Raw genomic sequence first — 27,052 nt, forward strand, 5'->3', positions numbered from 1 at the left:
AAATGTGGAACTAACTAGGTCCCGCACATATTTTAAAAATTAGAAACCCTGCATATTTATCTTTGCTTCAGACCCTATCAGATAAAACTGACCATGTGTCCATATAATTAATTTTTTCAACTGATCTGAACTTTTTTATAATTAATGGCAAAGTTACCTATCTAAAAAACCCTTAGAATCCCTTCCTTTCACAATGACTGCTAAATCCATAGGACCCCACGGTATATACTCCTCCACACTTCCTTTCCAATGAAGAAAATTGGCTGGAATTAAATCAGCTAATATTGTTGTTTCATACAAATTTTAAAACTCTCACAAAGAGTTTCAATTGATGTTTCTGCGAGTAATTTGTCCAATTCCTTAAAATAAGCTATATCAAACATTATATGGTTGATACCTTCTTTGTATACGTTTGCAAATATATGATTCCAGTCTATCTAAATAATTAATAAAGAATAGAATGTATTTTTGGCATTTTTTTTTTTTAAATTTGTAAAATTTACGTACATTGAGTCCATAATAAATCAAAGCACTTCGTCTTTGACCCTTCATTTCATATTTTGTAGACCTAATTATCTAAATTAAAAAACACATTTATATTGTTATAATATTGAGCTTGTGTTTATAAATTGCTTTGAAAAATGTTTTCTAAAAGTTATGATCGAAATAAATATGTATGTACGTACCTGGATCAGATTTTTTTCGAATTTAACCATTCGGTCAATACTCTTTTTTAAGGTTTTCGGTCTCTTGGTTTGTTTCCATAATTTTTATAAAATATTGTGTAGTTGAAAATAAGAAAGACTCATTTATTTGATGCGAATAGTCATATCTACGAACTATCTGCGAAATAAATGTAATACTAATAAATACTAGTCAACATTCCCCCCCCCCTCTGAATGTAGATGTGTGCTTCTGGTTGAAACATAAAAATGATCTTTATATCGCAAGAATTCTGTTCATCAATTCTTTATCGAAAGGAAAGTATTCAAAATCCCAGCCATCTTAAATACCTTTCAAACATTATTTTTTAAAGGTGATCTTTTATTTTTTTAAATGAGATTGCATGACTTCACACTACCGAGTGGTCCATTAAAATTTGAACACTTTGAAACTTAAACTTCAACGAAATATAATTTATTAATTAACAATAAAATTTGAACAAAATTAATACTATAAATAGATGTGTGTCTGAGCTCTCTTAATCATTAATGAAACAACCTTTAGTGGCGTTAATGACTTTCAGGTAGCGGCAGAATGTAGTATGTAGTCCTCCATCATGGCGTTCGAGTACTAGCTGCCAGTGGCTTTGAGGACCTTGGTGTTTGGATAACAGATACTACAGGCCTTCCCCTCGAAATGCACCCAAAAGGTGTAGTCGAGGGGGTTACCATCAGGGATGTAAAATGGCCAAAAGTAGCCAAAAGAACTCAAAAGAGTCTTGCAACTGAGGAAATAGGTTTGCTTCATTGTTGATGTCAAAAGTATCCTCTTTAATCTCACAAGACTCTTTCCACCCACTTTTTGATACATCTCTGTACATTCTGGTGTGAAACCCCCAGATATCTTGCATGGTCATCATGAACTTCGGGGATTGGCCTGGGCCGTTTTCTTTAACTTCTCCGAGTCCAGTTTGGCCTTTTTGACATAGTTCTTCTTCCTCTCCAAAGTTTTGGACTATTGATGGCGTAGACAGTGGTTCTGGAGACGCCCAAATACTTGGAGTGTGCGAATGGAAATTCGTCGATCAAGTTGAAGTGTCATTTTCTCGACTTGTACTTAATATAGAAAGATCAGGTTTGTTTTGTTTTGTAACTAATTGTTTATGCTTTAATATATCGAAGTATGAATTAATTTCAATCACTTTACCTTCATTAATTATTAAATTGTTACGTGCTCAGATTTCATTGGACCATCTGGTACAACAAATTAGGATTTTCATCTTTGTGATCAGAAATGATCAACTTATTAGATTTCCAAATAAAAGGTCCATTTCGCCCTCATTTTTTGATTTTTAAGGCATTTTTTCTGATTCAGAAAAAGATACAGAAATAATAAAAATATTTTTTTTTTAATTTGTAAACATGTATTTTCAAACTATAATTTACTTTTTTATCTTTTATTTATTCACTTTCTAGGTGAAAATCACGTAGATGCTGTAATTATTGAATGTAAAAAAACAAAAACATTTCTTGGCCCAAAAACTATAAATTTTGAGTTATAAAGGTCATTTTTATATTTTTCGAGGTAAAAAAATTCGATACACACGATTTCAAGACAAAACAATGTTGCAATTTTGTCCAATAGTGTTACCATTCATGAATAAATGATAAACAATAATTTCCTTACATTAATTCTTTCATCACGATATCTACTCATCATAAAAAGGCTGAAAAAGCCAAATTTAATTATCAGGTTCTCAACTACGAAAGATCCTCTTTTCCAGTTAGGGTAGATAATTGGATATCCTCCCATGGGACTGGTTTCTGAGAGCCATTTTTTGAAAAATTTTAGTCCAAAATATTCTCTTTTCTCTATAAAATGGTAAAGAAAAAGTACAGCTACATCGATTGGTATATAGGTTCAATGATATAAACCAAGTTGCAAAACAAAGACCACTCGTTTAATTTTTGTCCAAACATGGTTGTCTACGCGACAAACTCTTTTGTCCCCTAAGGGCATTGAGCATACTTGAATTTTACTCGGTAACTAACTATGAAAACTCCATTATTATTTTTTTTTTTCAATTAAGAAAGGTTAATTATGTGAAGGGAAGAATAAATTATATACATTACAAGGGATATTATAAAGTAACATCATAAGCGACATCTTGCGAGGGGAAAAGTTTTCCCATTGCCAAGAAAACTTCTTCAGTGTCTAAAAAGCGTGTTTTGCCACTTGGTATATAAGACATTTTCATGGACGTCACAAATGAACGGGATGTGCCACCAAACTAGAGAAAATGTACACACCGATGAAGTCATTTGGCTAATGACATTTTCTCCAGTTTGCTAGTCCTATATATTCATTGTGATGTCACGTGAAAACGCTAAATATATGTCTTAAATCATTGAGTATGATGGGATTGATTTGGATTTCAATTGACCAAATTTGCATCTATAATAACTTAAAATTAATTAACCTATGGATGTGCAGGAGTCAAACAACTTTTTTGCCTCATAGTAGCGAGATGGATATTCGGAAGAGGGATGGGTGAGAATGTCTATGTATTGATTAAAGCAAAAAAGTATTAATTACACAATTCGTTTAAGAAAACTTACGTAGGACTTGTTGAGTAACTACATTTGCTGCTTTTTCCAAAGGGTTATTTGATCCTTTACACACAAACTTTGAAAAGTTTTGGTAAGGGCTCCAAAATTCTATGGACTGATTATACTCAATTATTTTACCTTTGAAAGCCAATCATATAAAAATTTAAATATAATAAATTTACGCCATTGGATAAAACTAATCTGACCTCTAACTGACTGGTTATAATGCATGTGCTCGACCGAATGTGAAGCCCAGGAATACTCGACCATCATATTAATGAGAATCCAAGTAATATCAATAAACTTCATGTATATATATATATGTAAAAGGGTATGGAAGTAGTAATCTTGAGAGAGATTGCCTAGAATGACGTCTTAACTTTCCTTAAAATACTATTGAACTAACATCAATATTTATATAAGTTTTTTCTTTATTGTTTAGAAAGTGTTTTTTTTTGTTTTTGTTTTGTCATATAAAATGGTATTCATTGTCATTACACATAATATATTACATTGATTCATGTCAGAGTCATTTATGGGTAGACTCGAACAATATGAGGGAAATTAATCTGAGGATGACCTAATTAGGATTGTCTATCTACTTTGTCGTACATAACACACTGAATTACTAAAGAAATTAGGTCTAGACTGAAAACAAAGATGGATATAGATATTTAGGAGGGATTCACTCAGGGCCGGTTTTAGAAGGAGTGTTGGGGTCATTTGTCCCGTCCCTACCCCTTGATTATAAAAGTTAGGCCCCCACAATGTGTTAATATTTCATAAATTAATAAAATATTTTCTAAAAAAAAAGGTACTTCGTAATCAAATTAGAAATGTCTTTTACAAAAATGTCATTTCAAATAAACATAAAAAGAGTACTAAATTTTATAACAAGGATTCGAAATTTATATTTAAAAAATGACAGAAAAGGATATCACTATTTATGTTTTACTTATGCCCTCCTCACAGTAAAACTAGCCTTGGAGTATCCTCAAAGATGTAAGAATAGTTAAGTTGTTATTTTTAAATAAATTTTAAAGATAAAAGTATACAAACTATATTTATGGGTCCCTAGCATATTTTCTTATGGACCTTGTCTCAAGATGATTTAATTTACCTTTAAATAAATAGGAGAAAATGATTTATCTTACAATTTTGCTTGTTCTGGAAGCATATCGGGCCTTCCTCTCAGCAATTTCCTACATGAAAAAATCCAAGAGGTTAAGATCGGAATAAAAAGGAGACCTTTTTATTCAATTTCAAAAGTGTTTGAACTTTAAAGTAATTCTTATAGCGATATTGTACTTTCAATGCGGTTTATGTAGGTGCTGTATTTTGTTGGAAACAACCCTCTTTGTATGGAAAGACCATTCAAACTCATGTCCGTAAACTTTTTTTTTAAAAAAAAACCTCCAAATAGATCTCCTTGTTTGTTTTTACACCGTCTGGAATCCTGTGTTAGAGTTGTATGTTAATCAGTGCAACTCCGTCTGACCAATTAAAGGAACATTTAAAAAAAAGTTATACCTTTTTCTATATTGATTGATGTATTTGCCTTTTTAAGTTTATTCAAGGGCGAAGGAGAGAAATACATATTATCTCTACATACATGAGATAGAATATAAAGATGTTTTATAAATTTTGAGTTTTCTCTTTTTTCTTACATAACAATTTTCTCTCTTTAAATTTGATCTTTTTAAGGACATTCCATTTATAGCGAACACAGTTGTGTGAACGCGTTTCCAGTATCAGCATTCAACCAAAATGAAAGCCTTTGCATTGTTATCAATAGCTTGTCTACTCATAATCGGAACTAAATTCCCATCATCAGATGCCTCTGGATTCCGTACCTTTTCTTTGGACTCACGACCTTCTGCCGAAAATAGTAATCTGAATGAAAAAATGAGCAGCCATGAATTTGGAACTATCATCAAACTCTTAGAAAAGATTATCGATGAGTACAAAAGAGAGGAAGGGGTTCCTCTTTTTCGAAGACTTACAAAATCAAGCCCTGAAGGTCGTGCATATCGCACTTTTTCCAACTAAAAATAATCTTTATATATTATACACTATACATGCGTAATTTCATAAATGTATTTGACAAAGTTCCTATATTAATGTTCTTCTTTTTTTTTTTTTTTGTTCATTCATTGAGTACGTTAATTCCTCTTAAACAGTGAAATAAAATTTTATTGATTCCTCCTCCATTATTTCATATTCATTATTCATGGCTTCTTTTATTCCTAACTTGGTAAAGATTTGAATATAGATGAAGATAGTGTTTTCATTAGACACTTAGAAGGGGAACATTATTTGAGTGCAAAGGGAGGCAGACTACGGGTAGCAGGCTGTATTTAGTCCCCTACTACATTTTTTTATATCAAAAAAGATTATTTGTACTTAGTGTTGTCTCTATCCTTATTTAGGACTGAAGACTACAGTCCCGTCCAGTTCAGTCTCTCTCCGGTCCAGTTCATTCATAAAACTTATAAAGTTCGGCCTTCGATGATGTCACTCAACTTTTTTTTAATTTTTAATTTTTTTTTAAAGTTCACGTACTGACAGTCTTAAGAACCGGTCATAAGACTGAACTTGGCTGGACCGAATAAATAACGACTGGCACAACACTATCTTTAGCGTTAGAAATGGGATTCAGCGAGAGTTTATACTTTCAACAGTTTTAAATATAAATTTATAAGATCACCAATTCCTATCCCTCCCCCAAAAAAAAAACGACTACAAAGTCAGTTTGTAGTTGGACAATTCTTCCCAACTGTGGGAGTCTTCGTCCTTTATACTATGGATAGTAAGAAATTTTCCCCTGATAATTAGAATTTAACCAATCAAAGTTTGGAATACTAATAAGGCGTAATTAATATAGAAAATCATCAAATGACAGAAGAAAAAAAATAGTAGTTGTTGATGATTTGGGGGAAGCGTTGTGAAAAATCAATTGTTGTATCATATTTTGGCTTTTTACATAAATACTAGGTTAATGTTTTAATTAAACTTAAAAAAAAACAATTTTCTTAATGAGGCCCTTAATCCTGGTTTAGTACCTTTTAAAGTGTCATTTCTTCTATAATACCTACTGTAATTCGAAATCAATTGAAAATTATTAGATTCAAATTATTTTTATTTGGTTCATAGTTTAACAATCAAATTATCTCAAACATTGAAATATTAGGCAAACTATGGATTGCCAATTTACAAATATATTATAATGCCAATATAGAGTAATTGTTGGCAATATATGTATAAATAAATCAAATCAAAAGTGTTGTTGAACTCAACCTTTAGCGACCATTTACTCCTTTGAAAATAAAAAATGCTTTATTTTAAACTTATGAAAAAATCTTAAAACGAATAAGTTTATTTAATCCTAACAGGCCATATTTATCCTAAAATTTGTCAAAAGATTATTGCACTGTAATGATATTGTAGTGTACTTAGGAAAGCATAATTTTGTATAAATTAAATTAATAAAATAGTCTAATTCATTATAGTATTCGTATGAAATCATCTTCCATTAACTTCAAATCTCAGATAGACAGAAATCTTTCAATATCTATGATGTATTTATTATTTTAGGAGGGGGAGATTACTTGGTTTTCCATAGCTATTCAGAAAAAATTAATTTTTGTGGAAAAAATTTCAAATATTAAATTTTTTGCTCTGCTGTATAATTTGCGCAAATTACGAAAAAGTTTCTAGTAAAAACCAAAAATTCCTTTATTTTTTTACCCCGTCCAGCCCACCTGCAGCGGATGCCTCTGATTAGTGATAGATTAATTTTCTTATGTATAATAATACTTTCTTATGATTTGTAACTTAATCATAATCAAAAGTATATTATTACACTACTATCAAGTTATTTAACATTTAGTATAATTTTAATCAACTTATCTACTTTAATCAACTTCCTGTCTCGGTTTGCTTGTAAAAATTACAAGTTGTACACAATATACTTATTTTCTATATTAATCAAGCAAAGTTTGTCTGCTTGACTGTTTGTTTGTTCGAAAGTCTGAAGATGACTCTTTTTTAACAACATTTGGTGTATATAGTTTTCCCTGATATATAGGACGTTAAAAACAAATCGGCACTTCTGTGCACCGGCGATTTTGTTATGATAAAGCTGTCTGATAATTTGTCTTTTTTGCCAGCAAAAACGTTTTTGTATCAACTGACTTTAGTGAAGATTTGGGCAACATGGGGAAAGCTGCTCTGGATATAAAGAAGATATAAATTTACAGAGGAGGAAAGGCGTTGTGCAGTGACCATGATTTTTGTCCACGACAACATGAAGATTTCAAATGGGGAGGTCTCAAATGTCTCAAAACATTGTCTTTCGGTAAGAGAATAATACAAAGGACCTTGTTATGTCTCAGACAGATTGCTGAAGTCCCTGAGTGGGCACTGGTATGACTTGATTGTGTAGGAAATATGGTCCCCTGCAGTCCAGATCTTTTTCTGATAGATTATTTTCTTTATGGTTACGTTGAATCTAAAACAAATCGAACATCTCATGCTATCAATGACTTTCTGATTGCCTCCATCAATGTAACAATGAACTACCTCGTCAACAACTCATCCTCCTTGTATGATTTTTGCTAACTTTATATAAAATTCTTAAACATAAATTTGACTTTGGATGTGGTTTCCTGAAGGACAAATCATCAAATCATATTTTTATTTTTTTTTAATTCTTGAGGAGAGAACAGAGAGTAACACCAAGGATTTGTTGGGGAATTATCTTCTATGAAAGCAAAATTTGTATGTTCGTCGACCCTTAACAACGCCGGACAATGCCGGGTACTACCGCTAGTATACAATAAACATTATATAGGTGTCGAGGTGTGATTTAAAAATGGCTTGCAAAGAGAAGTAACTCCATCAAAAAGTTTTTTTATATTATTTTTTTCTTATTTGCAGCCTCACAAAAAGTTGGGATCTATTAATTAATGTTGATGAATCTCAGGACACCTAATATACAAAATTATTTATACACTTTAGATCCTCTATAATTTTACATTTTACTCTGTAGAGTACACACTATGTAAAAATTTGTGATTTGTCATCACAAAAAAGAGTATTAAATATAATGTTACTAATATTTGCTGATCATACTTTTTCGAATCTAAAGTGCAAATACTAGCAAAAACATAAAAACAACACACTCTTCAATTACATAACTATGTAGTACCTATTACCTACAAATACGTCATACAGAACTCTTATAAATCAATGTCCCATCAAAATTGGCTCAGGCCTCCTCTGGAATAAGAAAGAGTAACAAAAAAGCGTATTTAATAAATAAAAAATTCCGGCTTGATATTGTAATATCAAAGATCCATATCGTCAACTCTTCCCATGCAATACCATTTTAGGACACAAATGACCCAGATTTTCTTCAAATTTTAATATTTGGTAAGATATTAGACCTCTATAAAAACTGAGGAAGATAATGGATTAATACTTTAACCATTCTTTGTTATACAACATTGGTTGGAAAGTTATGACTATGGTTATGATAAAAAGTATTTATTGGACTAAAACTAGAGTTTAGGATCGACTTCGAAGTTATTCCTGCCAATGTTTTTAGTTGACTATATACGGAGTAAGATTTGTGTTTACTTTCTTTCCAATCTTCTGAAGGCTGCTAACAACTAATCGAATAAAACAGTTGAGCAACTCTTTCTAAAATATTATTCAAATTGTTAGGGTTACCACATTAATTTTCAGGTTTTTTTTTACCATACCGCTAAATAGCATTTTGAACATCTTTGATGATCATTGTAAAATGTCTTATTGTAAATTTTTATTTTAATGATATCGGATCAAATATCAGGTAGAAAAATTGTACATCAGTGATATCAGCACATATCAAATCTGGACCCGAAAAATAATTAAAGATCTGTGCTTATTCAAGACCTTATGATACGCCGTCAAAGTTTATAGCAAACTTGTCCTTATAGTCTGAGTATATTTGAATAATTATGGAAAGAAAAATTTGATAGTAATTGAGGGAGTTCCTTCCCCATTATTTTTATATGTATAAAAATTTATATTTAACACCATCCATCACAAAAACAGTGTACAAAAAAGTACTAAGTGTTACGTAGAAGTAGATGGTACACAAGAAGGGGTTCTAGGTGCTTAGAAACGCGACGGCGGTAGAGTTTAAACTACCTTGGAGTCCATCCCTTCACCTGTACAACCTGAGGGTAGGGGTGTATTTTTGAATATATTAAGAGTTTGTGGAAGAATTTAACTTAACTTGTGTGGGCATGTACAATCAGTCACAATTTTTCTCTTCCGAGCTTGATACACTTCAAATTCGGCTTATTAAGCATAGTATGCATATGTTTCATACTTTGAACTTTTTTATATCGGTCACACCAATTTTGATAGAAGAAGTCTCCTTCTTTATGTAGCTAGGAGGCGTCCTAATAGTAAACTGTTTTTGGCTCTCAGTACCCCTCTTCGTAAGATGGTCTGTAAATTCATTTACTGTTATGTCAGAATGTCCTTTGCACCATTCTAGATGTATATTTTCTCACTCATTCCTTTGATGATGGTTTCCTTACATTTTTAAAACTTCTTTACTAGTACTAAGAGGATTAAAGATTGCAGCAATTGCTGATTGGGAGTCCGATCTGATTATTCCATTTGTTCAGTGCTTTTTCGTACTTGAGAAGAGCTTCTACACTTTGTGTTATGGCAAAAATCTCTGCTTGAAACATAGAAGCCTCTTTATTCAATGTACACGATAATTATTATTTGACCTTAAAATAAAATTACTCACAATTATATTACTTACAGTGATGTTCATGGATGATTCCGATTCCTTATTATGTGTAAAGGAAATACATAAACCAAATCTAAAATGATTTACTTTTTTTACAGTTTAACTTTTTATTGACTACATAAATCCTGATTATGATTAAGGGTTCTCAAATTTTGAACTTGAGTGAGAATTGCAGACATAACAAACATAAGAAATCGTGTTTTAGAGAGGAATATTGCTTGAATCATGCTAAATGGATTAGACTTGGTGGCCCTGATGTTGGAAACTACTGGTGCAAGGGATCTTTCATAGGATTTTTTTTTCATATCATTTTGACACCTTTTGGAGTCAGTCTTATAGAGTCAGATCAAATACAAGTTTTAATTTATCTTTGTGTAAGATTTGTGCATCCCAAGGATTTTATCTATATTTGAATATTATTATACATCTTTGAAATGCTGTAATATTAATGATACATCGTTATTAACTCTGATTTCCATCTATATTGTTCTTTCACTACATAATATGGCTCTGAATCGTAAAAATATCCTAAACATAGGATTTTTTTCAAATGGTTGTAAAAACCAAACTTGTTTTACGACTTACAACAAAAATTATAAGCTTTTAATGAATTGAATTTTGTCAATCAGGTCGTTTAAAATATAAATTGTAGAAAAATAGTTTTATTTGGTACCCCTAAGGATTTACAAATATGTAGGTTGTTAGTCTATACTGAGATCCTCACCTCCTTTATTGGTTCACCATTTGAAATAATAAAACTTTAAGAATTAGAAAAAATATTTTTTCCCCATCTAATCTGCATATATTTATATAAATAATAGAGTTTGTGCGCGTGTCTTTTATGGGTGCCCACACCGTTGGACTTATACCCCTGAAATTTTGCATGGGTGCCTCTTTTGAACCTGTCAAGTTAAGATAGGGCTGTTGCTGATTTTCGACTAGGTGGTGGGAGGGTCATATACAGGGGCTTATTCTATACTCAAAATACAAAAGTTTGTTTTTTTAGCTCAAGGAAATAAGGGGTTGAATTATAAATCCAAAAGTGACTGATTGCATGGAAATCTGCATCGGGATTTTTTTTTTTTTGAACCGTCCCATCACTAGTTTATACCACTATCGATTTTTATTTCAGATCATTTAAATTTGTGACAATGTGTAATAGGAAAATAACTTACATCGAGAAGAAAATGCATCTAAAAAGTTTTTTTTTAAATTACTTTTTCTTATTTATACAATAGACAGCAATACAAATAACTTGGGACCGAATAATTAAATTTATTACATTTTTGGACACCCTATTATACATCATATTTTGTATCTTGAATAAAAAATGTCGTTATCTCTTTCTATAAATAACATTCTAATTTTCATTATATGGTATTAACATCACGATTTTCATGCTATTACATCACTTAGTTAGGTATATACCTATTATAAAGGATTTAATAAGATGATCCCTTCCTTATATCAATATTAAACACCTTATTTGTTGTGTAGATTGGAGACCAACTTCCATACTTTTGTTAAAAGTACAAAAGGAGATTATGTAAATATGATTATTAATTACTGATTAATATATAATTAAAAAAAAATAATAATAACCAAGTCATTTCAAAAACACATTCAAACAAAAAAATAAAACATATTAAATTTGACAGAAATTTGATATATCTAATATGATAACTATTATCAGATTCTGTGAAAAAGAAAAGTGTTTCTAGATATATATATTTCTAAGACTGCAATTCCTGTACAAGTTGTAATGTGTATAAGGAGATTATAGAAGTTACAATTTGTCCGTTTCATAACATATTAAATAATTACATCAGTCATATTCATTCTCATCTATTAACCGATGGTATCATTTCATTTTAATCTATTAAAATTATTGAGTTATTATGTACAAGTGGTAGTACCCGGTATTGCTTGGAGTTCTTAGAGGACGATGCACAGACGGGCTTTGCTTTAGTTGTAATATTTGCTTTATTAATATAAAAGATAACTCCCCAAACAAAGCCTCAGACTTACTCTGCATTTTTCATGAGTACACTCACTCGTAGTTACTCAAAACTTAGATGTTCTAAAAATGGACATACCGTCCTAAATCAGAGTAACACCAAGGATTTCTTGAGGAGTTATATTCTATATTATTAAAACCAAGTTTGTCTGTTCGTCTACGTCTAATGCAATGCTGGGCACTAGTGCTAGTATAGATACAAATCTGGACTCAAAGATGATGTCTCGCCAGACAAAAAGACAAAACTTTGCTTTATTAATATAGATATTAATGAAGCAAAGTTTGTCTGTCGTCTGTCTCTCTGTATGAAAATAGTATATAGTACTCACTGATGTATATCATATACATATTTTTATTTGAAAATATAACAGTGTAGTCCTATAAATGAAATATTGCAGGAGTGTGTATTTATACTAGGAGCCCTGTTTCTTTTTGTTTTTGCTCTCTGACGCATATCTATATTTTCAGTATACGAAAGATTTGAATAAAATATAAACGCTGATATCTAAAAATTTTGCCTTGAACAAAGACAAACAAACCAATATTCCCGTATGCTAATGCAAAATGCCTGGGAGAGACAATTCATTTTTAAAGGGCCCGTACTTTTGCCTTAAACTATTTTGCCTCTGGACATTTTGCCTTAAACCATATTACCTAAGGACATTTCGCCTTATAGTAATTTTGCCTCATAGATATTTTGCCTTAATGCAAAAATAAAGGAGGTTTATACGTCGTTATACTTTATTTTTGTTAAAAATTGATGTTCCCTTATAATTTTTTAATCAAAATTAAAATGTTAATTACGATAAAAAGCATTATATGGCTGTTGTCTGTATGAATAATGAAAGAATTATCCCCCAATATTCCAGTGCATATATGCTACTGAAATTTTACTGTGTAACTAGTTCGAAGCAGGCACAAAATAGGTAACAAAATTAGTGTAATTAGATCAATAAAAATAAGCAAATACGGCAACGATTCGATTGTAAGAAGTGCCAATCACTTCTCCATTATCAATTATAATTAGACATGATGGATTATTCATATTGGCTAATGCCAAATACTCATGGGTAGGCGAAATATGACTGATACAAGAGCATAATTCTAACATTCAATACGTTTTATTGTAACAAACATGACATATTTCCATATTAAAAAATTCAAAGGGAACGTCAATTTCAAACAAAAATAAACAATAAACACGTGTACAACTAATTTATTTATGCATATATTAAGGCAAAATGGGTTTAAAGCAAAATTTCATCAGGCGATTTAGTTTAAGGTAAAATGTCCTGAGGCAAAATAGTTTAAGGCAAAAGTACGGGCCCTTTAAAAATGAATTGTCTCTCCCAGGCATTTTGCATTAGCATACGGGGAATATTGGTTTGTTTGTCTTTGTAAGGTAGCGTTCTAGAGTACGAAAGTACTTCCGATCATATTTTACTTTTCTTCAGAAACTCTTATTATTATTCTTTCATTCTTGAGGACAGGACACATGAATTGATATAAGTATTGAGTAGTTAGCTAGGAGTATGATCATGAAAAACGGAGAGTAACATTGAGGACTACTTGGGGATTTATCAAATTGTCTAAAGGAATGACAAGAGGGACAGAAGTGGCAGGGGACACAAGGTACATCGTTCTCCTGTAATAAATATTTTATAGTGCACCATACATTAAAAAGAGCAACAAATTATGAAAAAATGTAATAAAAAATGAGAAGTACAATTTATTTTCTTTAAAAAAACTAGAATTGAAATGTATTTTCTAAGAGAATCTATAAATAGTCATTTGAGATTTGTTTTAAGTCCCGTAGTTTAAACCGACACAACCTAGAATGTACAAAGTACAACATAGATTGAAAACAAAATTATTCAATTACAATTATTTCTCCACATTATATAACACATGGGCTGAAAAGTCCTGGGCTTAGCTTTGGAGAGAGGGGGTTAATTAGTATTGTGTCAGTGGAGACTACAGTCCCGTCCAGTTCATTCAATCACATCAGTCCTAAAAAGTTAAAAGTTCATTCCTAAAAGACCTTTACCTTTAGTTCTTTTTTTTTAAATCAGTTCTAGTACTGACAGCCCAAAACCGACAGTTGTAAGTTCTGGTCCCGAGGACGTGACTCAAGGGGGCGTCAGCAGGATTATATATATACATTTTTTTTTTTTTGGGGGGGCATTTATATTTTGAATTTTCATAAAACTTCCAAAAATTTAAATTCTTTACTCTGCTGCATAATTTGATCCAATGAACTTTTTTTAACAAATAAATCCTTAAAGAAATTCCCTTTGTTTGTTCACTTTAATCTTTCCTTTCAAGCTGATCATTTAAAAAAAATAAATCATTTTGGGTCCTTCCAGAATAAGGACTAACACAACACAAGGATTAATATTTTAACTATTCAATTTAAGAATAATATATTTATGTTTTTTTTTTAAATATATTTTTTACAAATGATATTTCAAATTTTGTTTATTAAATCTTTTAAAATTAATTTTCTATTTAAGTAAGTCAAATTTTAATATATCTCATACATTTAGCCCTTATAAAACCGAAATTTCAGTAGTTATTAAAAAAGTCCTCGGACACCCCGGACAGAATTTAAAAAAAAGACATGCCGGGTAAAAAATGACGGTTGGTCGCCCTTTCCAAACTATACTGTAAGAATCTAGCCACTTCTAAGCCCATGACTACGTTACACTCCCACACCCGTCCCCTGACTAAAACCTCTTTTTCAAAATTTATCGAAAAAAACGTTTCTGTTAAAAAATAAAATTTGGAATTTTTGTATAAAAATAAGTAAAACATAAAACATGCATATACATAAAATGGAAAATTTCTAATTAATCTTGAAAAAAACATCAAATGGCTTTATGAATAAAAAAAGTTATCACGTGCATTAAATACTCAGGGGAAGGGGATTTGTTGTTAAATTATTTATAAAAAATTTTAAAAAATTTAAATTTTTGCTCTCAAAAGATTAATTTGATCAAATAACTTTAAAAAAAAAAATCTAATATTTTCTCCTGATAATTTTTTTTTCAACATCCATAATTGTTCAAAACTTCCTTGATTTGGGGGAGGGGGCTCTTATAATACTTGATACCAATGATAATTACTGATATTTGAATTAAATCAAATTAATATGTTTTAAAAATGACTATATTTGTCCTTTTGTTTTTTTTTGATCGATTAGGCACGAGAAAGGATAATTAGAGAAAAATATATTATAATTTTCATTGTAAAAGTAAAATCATTCCATTTAATGGTCCCATTTTGACATCCAATAATTCGCTATTTTCCTGAATATTAATCAAAAAAGGGTTTTCATTGTTATAAAACTTGGTTGTTTAGGCCCCAAAATGGACGGCGTAAAAGTTGTGACGTCCCGTGAAAATATTATAGATCTATCAATTTAATTTCATTCAAATATTACTGTTTTTCTTTGCCCTCAAATTGCATTCAATACAAATGTTACATTTTTTTTTTTAAAAGCAATTTGATGAAGTTTCTTATTATTTTTTTTGAATTATTATTGTTTTTTTTGGAATTTGTATATTATATTTAATAAATATATAAACGCTGGGCTTCTAAATATGGCGTCACTTCGGGTTTAGGATACAATAAATGATGTCAATGAAGACACTCTATTATAGCCAGAAACTACGTTGATTGATTTTACTCTTGCATCTTTAATTTAATAATTAAGCTTAGTTTTTTATTGCAATGATCAATACGCCGGCATAGAGGAAAGACCGTACACCTCGAACAAGGCATTTAAATTATTTTGAAGGAGAAAGCGGAATGACGTAATTCACATAGGTTGTGTGATTTTAATACTACGTCGTTGTGTTGTTGTTGTTACTACCAAGAAGTTGTGATAGTAAATAAGCTAGGACTTGAAGTCATAGTAAATCAATAACTGATAAGTGATAACTACTAACTAGTAAGTAGACAGTAGTAACAAGACAATAATTATTAATTTTTATTTATTAGACTGTTGGATAAGAGAGAAGATAAAATAATATGTGTATATTAAGTGGGAGATCGGGGTTAATCTCAAAATGGATGATAATCTGTCGTTCTCTAAGTAGTGCTCAAATTTCTGTCGCCCTAAGACCATTTTATTTCTTAGTTCATCCTGATTTATTCGTGAGATATCCAAAGGAACAATACATCAATGAAACATCTTTAAAAAGTCTCAAATCCTACTTAGAAGAAGAAAAATCAAGACAAAACAATTTGAGACTCAAGTTTTACGTCAAAAAACCTCTAATAAATAAGAGCAATAATGACGTACTCAAACCCATCAATTTTGTTTTAAACGAAGCACAGGATGTTAAAAGTGCCGTATCTAAAGTTCTCAAAACTTTCAATCTTCCAACTAGTTACATTGACAGCATACAGTCTCCCAAAATCTTTAATTCATACATCATGGCATGCTAAAATATCTTTTAATTTCTCCAAATTCATTTTTCAAGTTCCTAAAACGTATAATTTTGTCTTTTTTTAAAAACTATGCTAAGGATATTTTAGCTTACATTCTTCCAAACCCCTTTTTACAGGACTCAGAACCCAAACATAAGGCTCCTCCTAGAGACAATAATGACACAGTCATCGAAGATTGGCTTCAAATCAATGTAGAAGTTGCGAGAAAAAGGCTAAGTGATTGTACTCCAGCTCGTTTAGAAGTTGAACGCATTCGAACACAAATTTGTAATCAGTTTGGTATTCGCTCCATTATATGGGACTGCGACTTGAATACATTACATTGCAGAGGTGCATTGGACTCGTTTAAAACTCTAGCAGAGAGTCATCAAGATATTGGTTATTTTCTAAAAGGACGAAATTTAATATTTGGGCGCAAGTCTGGAATGAGTTTGGATGGAGATATTGTTCTTTTTTCTGGTGAAATTCGATATAACTGGTTAAATACCATACGACAGATTCCACATGAGGAGAAAGAACTAGCCAGAATACCTAGTCTTGAAAAAATGTTGTCAGAATTGCTATGCTCTATACAGGTTTCACACAGAGAGTATCATCCATTAACCACAGTTGAGGACTATCGCGTCCGTCTACGCAAAGTTATTACTTCTGTGAGTGATGTCATTGGGGCGGGAGCTAAGCCAAAGAACCTTGAGCTTTCAAATTTTAAGATATGTATCGAGTCAGAGTCTTCACCACTAATGGTAGCACCCTCCGGAGAATTTGTTGTCCCTGCATCTACTCCAGGCTTTCTCCTTATCAACTTCATCACTGAGCATTTAAACGATGCACTTGATAAGCTTAACGTATTCCATTTTAAAAAGGAAAAAGAAAAAAACTTGATGAGAAAATGCGTAGAAGAATTAGGTCTTATACAATTTGATAAAGACGATAGTATAACAAGTGATGCTATGATCATGTCATGCCAAAGACTTTTGAAACACTCTCAAAAGCTAAAGCACTTAACCCATGGAAATCATTTTATAATGACAAGATACTTTTCTGTTCAATCAGATGGAAGTATTTGCTTACCGGTCAATTGGAAAGAGTTTTAGTGTACTTATTTGAATCTTTATTATGAGTGACATCAATAAATTTTCTCCGATACTTTGATATAAAGGTATTAACATTAATCGTCAAAAACATAGTTATCAGTCTTATTCAGTTAGTTTTACTTTTATCTCCATATATTTTAAACGAATTTAAAAATTAATATTCTCTGCATTCAACTTGATTATATGTACTTTTTATTATTCGTTTGACAATGTGGTATGTATAAATATATTTGAGTTTTTTTAATCCTTATATGATCCAATTTCCATCGTAATTAGCTGATGTCATTAAATACATATCACTAATATATAAAGGCCACTTGATTGAGAAAAAGTTAATTACAACAATAGGAGCAAATGTGAATAGGAAAATCCCCAAATAGGATTGAAATCTTGTCCAATATTGTATTTTTTCGCTTGCCATTGATAGTAGAATCATACCAAAGGCCCCAATTATGACGAAAGTAGCAGCAAAAAGACCTTCAAGTATATATTGGTGGTTGATCTCCCACTGTAAGATAAACAATTATGATATTAATCATCCTATTCTTGGACAATATGATATTTATTTATAAGTATCCCATAACTATACCTGCATAAAAGCAATAGGCTTTGAGAATCGACCACTTTCATCCATTTCAAGTCCAAAGGGAGGAGATGACATCGAAATGTCATAAGGAATCCCAGCGATTGATAAAAAGTATACAATTGAGCACAAAGACATAGATACAATCTTTCCAACACTTTTATTAAATATTCTGGGAGTATTAAATGATAAATTTGGAATGTTGATAAGAGAGAAAAGCGGTTTTATGAAATATATCATCCTGGTTCCTTTAAACTAACTGCAACCTTATTCATATAAATGAGGAATAAAAAAGCAGTCTTCTATTCACGAAAATCAATAAGTATCAAGAGCTTAACATATAAAGAAATTGATCTTCAATTAGGATTAAATATATCAAAAATAATGGTGAATGAATAAATAAATCTAAGGTATAATTTGTGGAATAGCCGCTTAGAATAGGAATAAAAAGTATTCAACTACAAGTATCATTATTTTTTTTACATGTTTTTCCGTACCACCAAAAATGTTTAAGATATTATTATTATACAAATTTTGTCTTAAATAACGATTAAGATATTCTAAGAAATAAAATAACTGGGAAATAATTTTATTATCGGATAATTTTCACTAATACTAATGAACAAAAATATTTTAGTAGACTGACTTTAAAATTTGTTTCCATGATTCAAGAAAAATTAGAAATAGATTAAGAAAAAGAATATGTATATACTTTAAAAAAATTAATGTAATATTTACTATATGTGAGATCATAATTTGATTAAAGATGTGGATTGTGTTAGTCATAAAAATAAGAATTTAATTATATAATTGTCAAAAGACAAACTGAAGAAATATTCCAAGCTATTCCAGGTTATAGAAAAATAGAAGCGATTTTAACGCAATTAAATGAAAAAACCAAACCTCTTAAAATTTAAAATAATATAATTTATAAGTTAATATTACTAAGGCCTCCGAAACGTAGTTTACAAAAAATAAAATCTTTATTTTAAGTAGACAAGAAAACCCACAAATAGGAAATACCTCGTTGGACGCCAATAATGACTTAGCAGGAGTAAGAAATGGAAAGAGACTAGTGACTACAGCCCAAATGGCAATGTTTATAAGGTACACGAAAGAGGACGGCATAATTAAAATTCTATCAAATCTTGTTCAATATCTTCATTGATGTGGCTTTTGAATGAGGCCTTGGGCCTATTGAAAGGACTGCTTATTAATGGTTTTTTATTCTTAGTACGTGGGGGAGGCGAGGGCTGCATTTGATAGCCAAATGGTCGTTTTTCGAACATGGTGCCACTTAAAGGATCTTTTCCAGTTTTCTGAGATATGCGTAGTCTAAGATCCGTTAAAAGATTTCGCTGGTATTCATAGGATGCTTTGCTGAGAGCAGTAATCCATTGCTCCGCATTCCTATCGTTTGCTACCCAAAAAGTAACTAAGGAGAATGTGAATTCAAATGTTATCAATCATAGAATGGACATAGAATTTATAAACCAAAGCTAAATTAAACCGACCTTTTTATCATCAGAGAAGACAATAGAAAACAAGGAAGCTTCTTTAATTTCTCGTTGAACTGACACAACGTTCTCCAGGACAATAAGCCCCATGGGTCCTTGTCCCTCTCTGGAGTAAAACAACAAATTCCCCATGAGCTTGAAGTATCTTTCTTTACATCCTCCAGAATCAGAGATAATGGATGAAGAGCCAGAGGAAGAGCATGTCTTAAAAGACATCTTCCCTTCCCAATCGGGAATCTTTTGACTCAAATCCGATACTTCGTTACTGTTCCAGCGCATCTCCGTGACCCTGAGAAATGATTGCGTCATCACTCCCTTTGCATGACGTCACACAACAAACCACACACAGAGACAAAATACAAATTACTTAATTATTAATTGGGTTATTTGTATCCCAGCTGTCAATAGAAATTTTATTTATATTAGGCAAACTGAACATGCTAAAATATATTGTATATTTTAAACGTATTAATTAATTACATCAATCATATTAATTATCATCTATTTATCCATGCTATGATTTCGTTTAGTATCTTTTGAAATTATTTAATTATTATGTACATACTGACGAGCAATATATCTATGGGCATTTGATATTTATGTGTCACAATATAAATTGGTAATTATCATCAAAAAAGTCATAATTCCATCATTGACATAACGAACATCCAAAAAATATTCAATCAGATAGCATTATCCTCTCCAGAAGTACTCCAAAAGACTTAATTATTGACATAATTACCACAAATAACCATCAAAAAATATCCTTTTTACAGGTGTAAATAATCATTAACTACTATGTGTGTTTTATCAAATCCAATACATAGGGAAGATTTAAAATTTTGATGGAGGATCATGCCTTCCAATCAGAGGGTAAGTCAATGGTCACTCGGATATACATTTGGTTAATTTAAGTCATTCATTATAAAAACTTCGTTTTGTACGCGGTAATTTCACTTATGAGTGATGAATTTCAAGATAATAAGTAGGAACGAGGTAAATCCTTATTGAAATTCAGCCGGGAAAACAATGAACCCTGAATTTAAAACATACAATTATTAAATATCATTGATTTTGGAGAACAGAATGACTTCATAGTCATTGTTTTTCGGTCCAGAATACTAACATTACATTATGCAAAAAGATTAAAAGGGAACAATAGCAAAATTTATAAAATAAAAAGGGTGCTTGGTAGTATGAGATTTAGCACATTAAAATCACTGATATAATACAGAAATTAATTCCATTAAAATCCAATTGAAGTATAATAAAATAATCCTTTAATGAATGAAGTTTTTCCTAACTTTTAATCATTTTTGTTACTTATTGTTAGATTACATCCGAGTTGGAATGAATCAGATGGTAATAAATCAACGATTATTTTTAAGATATTTTATTTAAAAAAATATAATTTTTTTTAATTTTTAATAAACACTTCCGAATCCAGAAGGTAGAGATTCGCAATTGAGTATCACCTTCTCAAAAGTACATCTATATGCCCTTTTAGAATAAATTGCCATAAATTCGGATAATAAATTTTAAGCAATGACCATTCGACTCGGAGAAATAGCAACCTTGTGGTCACATACATGAAGCATTCTGCTGCTGAGGATATCAAAAATCTTGTCTCGAATAATTGCTAGGACGACAACACTGCCATTTTCCAGAACTTTTTGTGACCAACAAATAATACAATCAGGCATTCATTGGCAGGATTATCCTTTTCCTCCGATTGATGCTACACAATGATAAATAAATCAGCTATCGAGTTTATCGTCAAATACTACTGCCTCGTTGGTAGATATAACATCTAACGTCATGATGGGCCAGTCATCCGTAGCACAAAAGCGCTTTAACTCCTCAAAGGCTTCAATGCCTCCATTGTATCTTCTGATTGATTTTGTCGACGGGAGAGTGAGCAGTTGAGCGACAAATTCATAGGCCTTCGGACCTAAATTATACAGTTTTGCCGCGAAATCCATTGCACTGGGGGAGAACTTATTGCCCTTTCCCTTGTTCTTGTTGATCATACTCTTGACGATCTCCAATTCAACATCAGAAAATCGTTCGTTGAGAGCAGTAAAATTTTCATCGGGAATCGTTTTCCCTTGTTTGATTACATCAAGGGCATCACTTAGATGATTTTGGGTCGTAAGAAGCCTCTCCTTTGTGCGCTTTAAACGTCGAACTTGGGATCGGTCACTGGCTAGCTTCTGGTCTAAGAGTGTTTGCAATAAATCACACTTGGTCTTGGCCGCTGAAAGAGTCGTTGGGAAAGCGTATGTGTGGTCTGCAAATTGTGGAGATATGGGAAATACATAAATGATACAATAATGAACAATTGAATTTAATAAAATACTACCGAGATGAACGCAAGAAGGATTTAATGACGTTGTTGGAGTAGGAGGCATAATTTCCAATTCTGGAATAACATTTGGCGGAGAGCGTCTGGGCTTAAGACTTTTAGAAAATCCAGGGATTATAGATGGTATAGCTCCATCTTTCAACACCCGGCGTGTAGTGTGACTTTTGAAGTCCGTCTCCTCAAAATGCACAGAGCAAAGGACAGCACTTGCTGACGGAGTGAAGTTCTTTCTTCTCAGTGCGGAGATCCATTCACTCTTGAGCTCAGAATTCTTGGGAAACCTGTGAAAGGTTATTCCTTGCTGGAAAGTTGTTAGAACACCACGGTTCTTGCAACCAACGGCAGAGCAAGAATTTACCATTCTCCAGATATTCTCCTTTCAGATCAAAATCTGAGGATAGAAATATCCACCCTTAATTAATATTTATTCAATTGTTAATTAGAAGGCCTTTCATCATTAACGTTTTTACATTTCTCAATATTAATTATTTTTTAGAATTTTATCCGTTGTATCACTCTTTTCTGCCCTTATCACTCAATTTCACTCCTATCACACAGCAGATTCCATTTCTCACTAAGGTTTAAATGTATAGCTACGATTTTAATAAAATATGACATTAATAGAGTAGACTTAGTCAATGTCTACTGTTTGAACGCATTCAGCGATATATTAAACGATATGGCAGCTATGGAAGTCAGCTTATTTGTTCTCGATGCGAGACTATAGACCACCAAGTAACGAAACGAGCACAATAACAATAAACAGGTGAAAAATATCTTGGTCGCAATTTACTTTTTTTATCCACCAGAGGCATTATATGGCTGTTACTTCCATAACAACAAGTGTAGCTATAAACTAGAATGTATTCGTGTATTAATAAAAATAGCTAGATTTGAGTCACAAGTGAAGAAAGTAAAATACTGACACCGCTTTACATTGCTACCATAAAAATACCCAATGTATTTTGTTGTCAGCTGTCGATTCCCACTTCTCCCTTGATACGCCATGGCTATTTCATAATTTATTCTTTTTCAAAAATACAAAAAGTAATAAGTTATTCTATACATATGGTCCATTTCGGAAAGAACGGGAATACAATTTTTTGTTGATCCCTCGTCGTTTATATAATTCATATATTAGTCATTTTAATATTTCTATAAGAAATTTTGGCTATTTCTTCAAATTAATAATATAGTAACTAATCATAACTACTCTTTTAATCAAATATTACTAAGCAATATTATAATACAGTATCGAATAAAATAATATGTAGATTTTAATAATTTGTACTTTATTTTAAAGATGGTAATTAAATAATATGACTGTGATAGTCTGCGAGTATATAAGATATAAATAGCGGTTGGTATATTAACATAATTGGCTAACTACCAAATGATTTGGACCTTATTTTTGTTTCTTTTTGGACAAAAGGTTGCGTGATACAACCAACTCTTCTTTTTTTCTATACGAGGAGGCTGACACATTCTTCCTTAGTTTTATAAATCATGAAATAGGAAAACGTTAATTAATTAATTTTGTTATTAATTAATTAATAATGGTTTAAAAGTATTCTGCTCCTGGATGCAAGCAGGACTATGACGTATATTAATAAGAACTTTTCACAAATTCCCCATGAAAGACTGCAAAAACCTAACCAAATGGCTTACGGCCATGCCAAGAGATACGATTAACAGTTAATCATTAATTGGACAACAACAGGCAACAGCGAATTCAAGACTATGCAGTCTTCATTGTAAAGTGACTTATTTTGTCACTGAATCTTTAGATCAATCCCGTACTCTAACGAAGGTAAGCAATTCTCCCCATTACTATGAAATTGCTTCAGGCTTGCGAATCTATGAAACGGCTCATTTTTTGCTTAATTTCCTTTAAAATACTTTTAGAAACACTGTCTTATGCTTTTCTAATGTATGGACAACGAAATTGTGGCATAGTTCAGAAGCATTCCCTTCAAATTCTAAATTATGCACTTTAATATTGTAATTTTAGTAATGGTAATGAGAGATAGCTTGGCAGATTCGGTCACTTTAATGGATGCCATCATCACCTCCAAGACCAACACATGCATCAACTAGCACTAAAAGAGTGCATTTGGAGAATGAAAGACAAGAAGATCTGGAGTATGCAATTTTCATGGAAGAGACCATTCTGTCAGCAGAAGATCTCTATGACAAACTCTCTTCGGAATCATTGCCCTCGGGTTCTTGTTGCTTAAAACTCCAAAAGTTGCACTTGTCAAAATTATACATTCAGATATGAAAGGGTAATGATATTGTAGCTTCCTGGAAGTGAAAGAAGACATATCCTTCAGGATCTTCTGTAACAACATCGAACTAAATAAGAGCTTAGTATCACACTGCATAAATTCAGGCAGTAAAATTAACTCGTGTACTGAAGCTATCAATATTGCACCCTTTTTGGGATCCACGGACAGAGAAAGAAACATATGACATCTGTTAACGACTTCTTAATTTCTTCAACTCAGCATTAATGGACCAGGTTCAATCTTCCACGTTCTCATTCATAATGGAACAAATGTCTCATCTCTTCTAACATCCTAAAAGTAAAAGATATTATTTTGTGCTCCTTCCGTTGCTTTGATATGTCACAATGTCAGTTCACAAAATCAAACTTCTAAAACGGTTGTATGATATACGATAACAGGAATGGGCTGTAGTTACCAAGAAATAGTTTGCATGATATCTAATTAATATATTTAAGATATCTGCCTAGCTAGTGCAAAAAATAATAAACTAAAAGTAATTCTTCATATCTTATCAATCTGTGATCTCTATACTAATTATATAAATTAATTTAATGTAATAATTTGTAAAGGAATGAAAAACTTAGTATTTAACAAATATCCCAAGGATACTACTTAAACATAAATTGTTTCCTTATTTGACATCTCGTTCAAGTCCATCTATACAAAGACGAAAAAATGATAATATCTAAATTCTTATTTCTAAAAATAGATCAATATGACATGCAAATTGTAGTTTATTTCAGACTATTATAGAAAATCTAACTATAAAAATTTTCTCCAGGATCTTCAATAACAGCAAAGAATAGTATTTTATATTGGCGAATATATATCACAATCATTGTTAATACTCCAAAAGAAAATTCACGGAAAGAAAAGTAAAACATTTAAAACGGTTGTATGATTTGCGATATCAGAAAGGGCTTGTAAAATATTATTAAAATAAATAAATTATTAATATACAGGAAGTTCCCCATATAACGCAGTTTCAAATACTACGGATTTTCCGTAACGCGGTGTTTGGAATTATTCTGGCTCGCCGTATAGTTCGGTATGTTCCCCTCATATTGCGTTTTTTTTAATAGTATAATAATAAAACTATATATTGAGGTAAACCAAGGTTAATTTAACCTATTTGCTATTAAAAAGGCTGCTGAATAAATATTGATTAAGTTCCGATTATTTAAATTTTACAGTATTCAAATTACCTCATAAAAAATTAAGTATATACCTGATCAATATTAAATTTTACAATTATTTTAAAGTATCGTGTCCGGCACACATTATTTTAAATAATTTATAATGAATAAAATGTTTTTATTTTCCTAATTATAATAAAAAAAAACAAAGGAAAAATTGGACATTGAAAAATAATTTCTCCCATTTTACGGGTTTTAGTCTGTGGTCGTACAACGCAGATTTGATACAACGTGAACTAATACCACGATAAACCCCTATGCTTCATTAAATAATCTGTTCAAAAATACTTTATTTACTTATTGACATCTCTAAATTCATATTACTATGGGAATAAATTATTTAATTCTAGCCCTTTAAAGATAGCCAATCAAAAATTAAAAAGATTTTATTTATATTTAGTTTGTATATGTTAAAATTCTAAACTAAAACGATCTATTATAAACTATAAATTTATAATAAGTAAATTTCTATTGTAAAACTTCCTTTTATATGACATTTTTCGGTGTTTTCTATTCATTTGATATAATTAAACTTGCACACTTGAAAATGCACATAAAATTGACCAAATAAAAATACTGATTTTGGTAAATATAAAGCAATTTTTTCAAATGTTTGACCTTGTGATTTATTTATTGTCATTGCTAACTTAATTGGGAACTGTTTTCTTATGAGTGAAAATAGAAACTCATTGCCAACAGAAATAAGGGTGATTCTTGTTATGAATACAATTATTATATAAGATGTTTCTTTTTCATTCATAACGTAGACTAGAGTAGGTTTGTTCGGAGTTTCCCGGGGCATTAAGAAATTCAAATAAATAAATAAGTCGTCTCTTAATGTAAAACAAAAAATAAAGACCATAAAATTTAAAGAATTTATAAACACCAAGAACCCCTTACAATTTGTTAGAATATGCCCCCGCCCACGGGTTGTGCAGGAAAACTGCTGTGCTCGAGTCAAGATAAATTTCTCCACCTCCCCTTTCCCAAGCACCAACCTTACCAATGGCCCAAAATAAACCCCGGCTCTTAGTTATTATTAATAACAGATGGACTTATTAAATTACCTAACCAATAATATCTTAACATTCACCTAACTAATACAATTCGAAGGTTTGGTCAACTATTTCTTCTTTTTTGACTAGTCAACACTTCTTCACATTATTAACCAATATTTATTGCTATGGTTCTAAAAATATAGGGACACATTTTTTATTTATTTAAAACAACATTGCCCCTTCTTTATTTATTATTCTCGTAGCATATAATATACAAATAAAAAGGCAATCTCCAGCAATTTCCATCAAATAATGAAAACTTTAAAACTAGAATATGAATATTTTTTAATTAAAATAGACATTTAACTAGAGTGAATGTTTCGACTTATGACCTATGGGCTATGCATGACATAACCTTTAATAAATATTGTTTCGAGTGCGATGACCAAAAAA

General features: G+C 31.1%; 5 protein-coding genes across 5 annotated transcripts; 1 reads left to right on the forward strand and 4 right to left on the reverse strand.

Annotated features, from left to right (window-relative positions):
* Positions 1-1,195: 1,195 nt before the first annotated feature.
* Positions 1,196-5,952, reverse strand: LOC121120201 (uncharacterized). Its single transcript, XM_040715045.2, has 6 exons — positions 3,479-5,952; positions 3,282-3,410; positions 3,143-3,223; positions 2,350-2,534; positions 1,870-2,028; positions 1,196-1,778 (listed from the first exon to the last, which is right to left on the reverse strand). Exons 1-5 carry the CDS (start codon positions 3,579-3,581, stop codon positions 1,969-1,971), a joined length of 558 nt encoding a protein of 185 aa, XP_040570979.1. The 5' UTR covers positions 3,582-5,952; the 3' UTR covers positions 1,196-1,778; positions 1,870-1,968.
* A 9,887-nt stretch (positions 5,953-15,839) lies between these two features.
* LOC121119360 (T-cell activation inhibitor, mitochondrial) lies at positions 15,840-18,822 on the forward strand. The gene is made up of 3 exons (XM_040714010.2): positions 15,840-16,055; positions 16,106-16,546; positions 16,675-18,822. The coding sequence occupies exons 2-3, from the start codon at positions 16,136-16,138 to the stop codon at positions 17,650-17,652; spliced, it is 1,389 nt and encodes a 462-aa protein (XP_040569944.1). The 5' UTR covers positions 15,840-16,055; positions 16,106-16,135; the 3' UTR covers positions 17,653-18,822.
* On the reverse strand, positions 17,822-18,475 carry LOC121119362 (oligosaccharyltransferase complex subunit ostc). The gene is made up of 2 exons (XM_040714012.2): positions 18,242-18,475; positions 17,822-18,160 (listed from the first exon to the last, which is right to left on the reverse strand). The coding sequence occupies exons 1-2, from the start codon at positions 18,473-18,475 to the stop codon at positions 17,900-17,902; spliced, it is 495 nt and encodes a 164-aa protein (XP_040569946.1). The 3' UTR covers positions 17,822-17,899.
* A 319-nt stretch (positions 18,823-19,141) lies between the features above and the next one.
* On the reverse strand, positions 19,142-20,127 carry LOC121119363 (pleckstrin homology domain-containing family J member 1). The gene is made up of 2 exons (XM_040714013.2): positions 19,746-20,127; positions 19,142-19,670 (listed from the first exon to the last, which is right to left on the reverse strand). Exons 1-2 carry the CDS (start codon positions 20,059-20,061, stop codon positions 19,366-19,368), a joined length of 621 nt encoding a protein of 206 aa, XP_040569947.1. The 5' UTR covers positions 20,062-20,127; the 3' UTR covers positions 19,142-19,365.
* Positions 20,128-21,129: 1,002 nt separating this feature from the next.
* Positions 21,130-22,823, reverse strand: LOC121119361 (THAP domain-containing protein 1). Its single transcript, XM_040714011.2, has 2 exons — positions 22,115-22,823; positions 21,130-22,042 (listed from the first exon to the last, which is right to left on the reverse strand). The coding sequence occupies exons 1-2, from the start codon at positions 22,476-22,478 to the stop codon at positions 21,510-21,512; spliced, it is 897 nt and encodes a 298-aa protein (XP_040569945.1). The 5' UTR covers positions 22,479-22,823; the 3' UTR covers positions 21,130-21,509.
* Between the last annotated feature and the right edge of the window lie 4,229 nt (positions 22,824-27,052).

This window comes from Lepeophtheirus salmonis, chromosome 6, assembly GCF_016086655.4.
Source record: "Lepeophtheirus salmonis chromosome 6, UVic_Lsal_1.4, whole genome shotgun sequence".
Taxonomy (NCBI): domain Eukaryota; kingdom Metazoa; phylum Arthropoda; class Copepoda; order Siphonostomatoida; family Caligidae; genus Lepeophtheirus; species Lepeophtheirus salmonis.

Bases quoted from the DNA above. Each gene is read 5' to 3' on its own strand.
- LOC121119361 (XM_040714011.2), bottom strand. From the start codon at position 22,478: ATGGTAAATTCTTGCTCTGCCGTTGGTTGCAAGAACCGTGGTGTTCTA. The intron at 22,043-22,114 runs GTAGTATTTTAT...CACAATTTGCAG, and splicing joins TCCTTCTTGCGTTCATCTCG to ACCACACATACGCTTTCCCA.
- LOC121120201 (XM_040715045.2), bottom strand. From the start codon at position 3,581: ATGAAGTTTATTGATATTACTTGGATTCTCATTAATATGATGGTCGAG. The intron at 2,535-3,142 runs GTTAATTAATTT...ACCATTTTATAG, and splicing joins TGACTCCTGCACATCCATAG to AGAAAAGAGAATATTTTGGA. The intron at 2,029-2,349 runs GTAAGGAAATTA...TTTCTGAATCAG, and splicing joins ATCGTGATGAAAGAATTAAT to AAAAAATGCCTTAAAAATCA.
- LOC121119360 (XM_040714010.2), top strand. From the start codon at position 16,136: ATGTGTATATTAAGTGGGAGATCGGGGTTAATCTCAAAATGGATGATA. The intron at 16,547-16,674 runs GCATGCTAAAAT...CCCTTTTTACAG, and splicing joins TCTTTAATTCATACATCATG to GACTCAGAACCCAAACATAA.
- LOC121119362 (XM_040714012.2), bottom strand. From the start codon at position 18,475: ATGATATATTTCATAAAACCGCTTTTCTCTCTTATCAACATTCCAAAT. The intron at 18,161-18,241 runs GTATAGTTATGG...TTTATCTTACAG, and splicing joins AGCCTATTGCTTTTATGCAG to TGGGAGATCAACCACCAATA.
- LOC121119363 (XM_040714013.2), bottom strand. From the start codon at position 20,061: ATGACGCAATCATTTCTCAGGGTCACGGAGATGCGCTGGAACAGTAAC. The intron at 19,671-19,745 runs GTTTAATTTAGC...CATTCTCCTTAG, and splicing joins CTCTGATGATAAAAAGGTCG to TTACTTTTTGGGTAGCAAAC.